Raw genomic sequence first — 3634 nt, 5'->3', positions numbered from 1 at the left:
TGAACGGACCACAAGTGTACGTTGTTTTTTCTGAAAAATCGTCCTAGACTTTGAACGTTGATAGTGTAGGTGCCGTTTCTTGGTCCCTAGCTGATTGCTGCCATGTAGATGATGTTTTTACACTCATAGCTGAAGTGAACGCACCTCACTTTAAAGCTGACAGCTCTGTCATTGTGTTCTTAATGCTGTTTTCCTCCAGCTTTGAACGCACATCCTTCTGCTGCACTGACACATACTACAGTCAATAAAATAGGGCTTAGTTTTGTTCCACCCCAGACCAAAATAATATGTAGCTCACAAGGGTATAACTGGAGATCACCACATACCCAACACCACTTTGCAAATGTTTTGCCAGAAATTGCCTCATAACTGAAAGCAGGAATAAGCAGATTAGCCTTTTATCCAAGCACGTATCCTTCCGAATTGCCTAGTGACTAGCTGTAGCAGAATTAAAAATAAACTTGAAACGACAGCGGAAGGGAATTCCCCTGCCGAAGAGAAGTAACCAAACCAGTGAGAGCCCACTCAGGTCTGCTGCATGTCCTTTGGTCTAAAATGATTCTCTTGTTGAAAAGTTGTAACGCTATGATTAATCGTGACCCTCCTACAACCACACCACATGCATGCACAAAGAACAGTCTTTTCCTTCAGAGTACGTGGCCAGCTCGGGGCCACACTTCCCTGCTGACACGGGACCTAGCTCCTGATCCAGGATGAGCTTCCTGGGACCTTCAGCACGCTCTAGAGCACGGCAGGTACAACACTGCTTCCCTGGCTCTCTCTGGTTTTGCTGCACAATTTTGGCAGTTGGATTCACTGGAAGTTCTTACTAGAGCATTTTCTCCAGGGCCTGGTATACACATTTAGAGACTCAGGCTTCTCGGGGAAAAATACACCTTTTCACCTACAGGAACATCCTGCAAATTGTTGTGTCTTGTGTTGTGCGGTGGGGGAAAAGAATCTCAGTTAAGGTTTGCTTCTTCTGAATGAAACATTAATTTCAACAGGAAAGGGATCTCACAGTTACCCAGAGTTTATACTGACCAAAAGTGAGAGAAAAGAGAGGAAAAAAAAAGTAAATTTGTTATTTTAAAACATTTTCTTTAAGGCACATACAGAGCAGAAAAAGCACACCTTGAAGTATCTATTGTACAGGGCAGGAACTGATTTCCACCAGTCTCACTGATGAGGACCCTGTTTACTATATATTCATCTACCAAAAGCTCATTTTTATAATCCACAGTATTTTTGTCTGTTCAACACAAAAAAGAAAATTGCTGGAAGTGTTCCTCAATATTTTCGAGCTGAGGTCTAAGCTACAAAGCCAAATGGCCTAACATCCTTCAGGAAGAAATTACACAGCCTCAGAATTTAGTACATGAAAATAACTCCAAGAAAAAAAAGTCACGAAGCATTCGGGAGTGACTTAGGTTTGAGACCCTCCGTTGGGAACATAGGCATGCTGCACTTCTTTTTAACACTTTTTTTTTCCTCAGCTACTTCACAGGAGAAAAGAAAGGCAAGACTTCTCACTTACCTGCAAAGCAGCCAGGGGAAGAGCAAAGCTATTTTAGTAATGAAGGTTTTCAAATCAGAGAGCCAGTTTGCTCACTCTCCATAAATAGAGCAGCAAACACCTCAGACAGGAAGACCTACAGCTGCCTCAGAAGGTAGTGGGAGTTGATGGTGCCAAGGGTACGCAGAGAGCAGGTTCTGCTCTGCCTCTTCTGAAACCATACAGCCCTTCGCTGAAAAGCAATTCCAGTACTACAGGGGAACTACAGTGAGGAGAGGGTCAAAAACGTAACGTCCCCAAAGTGGGACACTTTCAAGAGTAAAGTCTAATATAAACCCGAACACACTTATACTTTCCTACACCTTCTGCAAGCTGCTAGAATATTCACGTTTCCCTTATAATCTGGAGCAACGAAATGGAAATAAACATACTGTAAAGGCAGGAACCTCATGACCACTGCAGCCACTGCAGCCTGGAGGCTTCTGAACTGGGTTCTGGTCAGGCAAAAACTGCTGCAGGACACAAGTCCCAAAGTTAGAGGGAAGGCCACGTGCAGTCTGAGGTATTCGGATATTTAGTGCTGGAAACACCACTGCAAAGCAGTAAAACCGGGGAAAAGGTGGCACAAAGGTGTGCGGGTTTTGACGGGGACAGAATTATATTTTTCATAGCAGCTAGTGTGGGGCCATGTTCTGGAGTTGTGACCAAAGCGGTGTGGATAGCACAGGGATGTTTCAGTTACTGTGGAGCAGAGCTTACACAGAGCTTACACAGAGCTCACACAGAGTCGAGGACTTTTCTGCTCCTCACCCCACCCCAGCAGTGAGGAGGCTGGGGGTGCACAGGAAGCTGGGAGGGGACACAGCCGGGACAGCTGACCCCAGCTGACCAAAGGAATGTTCCAGACGGTATGACGTCATGCTCAGCACAGAAAGCTGGGGGAAATGGCAGAAAGGCAGGGATGTTCAGAGTGATGGCATCTGTCTCCCCAAGTAACTGTTATGTGTGATGGAGCCCGGCTTTCCTGGAGATGGCTGAACACCTGCCTGAATGAACTCCTTGTTTTGCTTTGCTTGTATGTGGCTTTTCCTTTACCTATTAAACTGGCTTCACCTCAACCCACGAGTTTTGTCACTTGTACTCTTCCAGTTCTCTCCCCCATCCCACCGGGATGAGTGAGCAAGCAGCTGTGTGGGGCTTAGATGGGGTCAAACCATGACAAGAGGGCATTTGAACTTGGGATATGTATTTTATATCTCTTATTTTAAAGGGAAACACTGACTGCTTAGAAAAAAAAGTTCTTTACACCATCCCTAACTCGCTTGGAAACCACAGCAAAGATCTGCCAGTCAGTGGTCACACCTGCTCTGTGGTGTGAATGACCCTGCGGTAAGGGTCAGTCTTTAGCATCAAAGTTCATGTAATAAATAGGAGAAGGCGGGGAAAAGGGGGGAAAAAAACAACCTTGGAAGAAATTAGTTACATTTTTGGCAACGTGTGAATTGTGTTTCTCTCAGTCCAACCCAATAAGGAACACAACCTTTTCCACCACCGAGGACCTGCCCAATGGAACTTACTATCTGGGGTAGTTCAGCTGATGCCCGATACAGTAATTTTCAGTCCCAGTTAATGAAGCTGGGAGAGGCAGCGCTGTCTAAAGGAACATTCAGTTACAGCTCCTTCCCACCGTGCAGCCACAGCCTGAAAAAAGAAGTACACCACCACCAAAAGCTCAAACCCACAACTCCAGTGTTATAGAGACCCGCTGTTTCAGGGGGCTTTTGTATCACCTTGTTAGTGCCTCCTAAAAGCAGACACAGGGAAGCAAAACAATTAAAAGCAAAGCAGGTTTAATTCACAGAAATATCAAAGAAAGAAAAAACCCCCAACTTACCAATATCATGTAAATCAGGGAGGGAAGCTGCTGGAATGTTCTCCAGCTGAGTCTTCCAAGTGACATTCACACCCAGGCGGTCCATGCTCAGGCATTCGACATAGACTGTGGAATCATCACAGGCAGAAACTGAGCCAGTATTTCCAAACACATTTACCTGGAATTAAAAATGAAATGAAACCAGGGTTAGTCAACCTGAGAACCTTCCGATCTTGCCTTTCCCT

General features: G+C 45.2%; 1 protein-coding gene across 1 annotated transcript in view; it reads right to left on the bottom strand.

Moving 5' to 3' along the window:
- Positions 1-3634, bottom strand: part of TG (thyroglobulin) — a gene marked incomplete at its 3' end in the record, with an annotated part of 60963 nt that overhangs the window by 27727 nt on the left and 29602 nt on the right. The window contains exon 20 of the mRNA XM_010142236.1: positions 3411-3567. Within this exon, the coding sequence (XP_010140538.1) occupies positions 3411-3567 (157 nt within the window). The remainder of the gene's footprint in view (positions 1-3410; positions 3568-3634) is intronic.

This window comes from Buceros rhinoceros, unplaced genomic scaffold, assembly GCF_000710305.1.
Source record: "Buceros rhinoceros silvestris isolate BGI_N320 unplaced genomic scaffold, ASM71030v1 scaffold16380, whole genome shotgun sequence".
Classification (NCBI taxonomy): domain Eukaryota; kingdom Metazoa; phylum Chordata; class Aves; order Bucerotiformes; family Bucerotidae; genus Buceros; species Buceros rhinoceros.
Note: the sequence above shows the minus strand (reverse complement) of the source record. Positions and strands in the feature narration are given on the sequence as shown.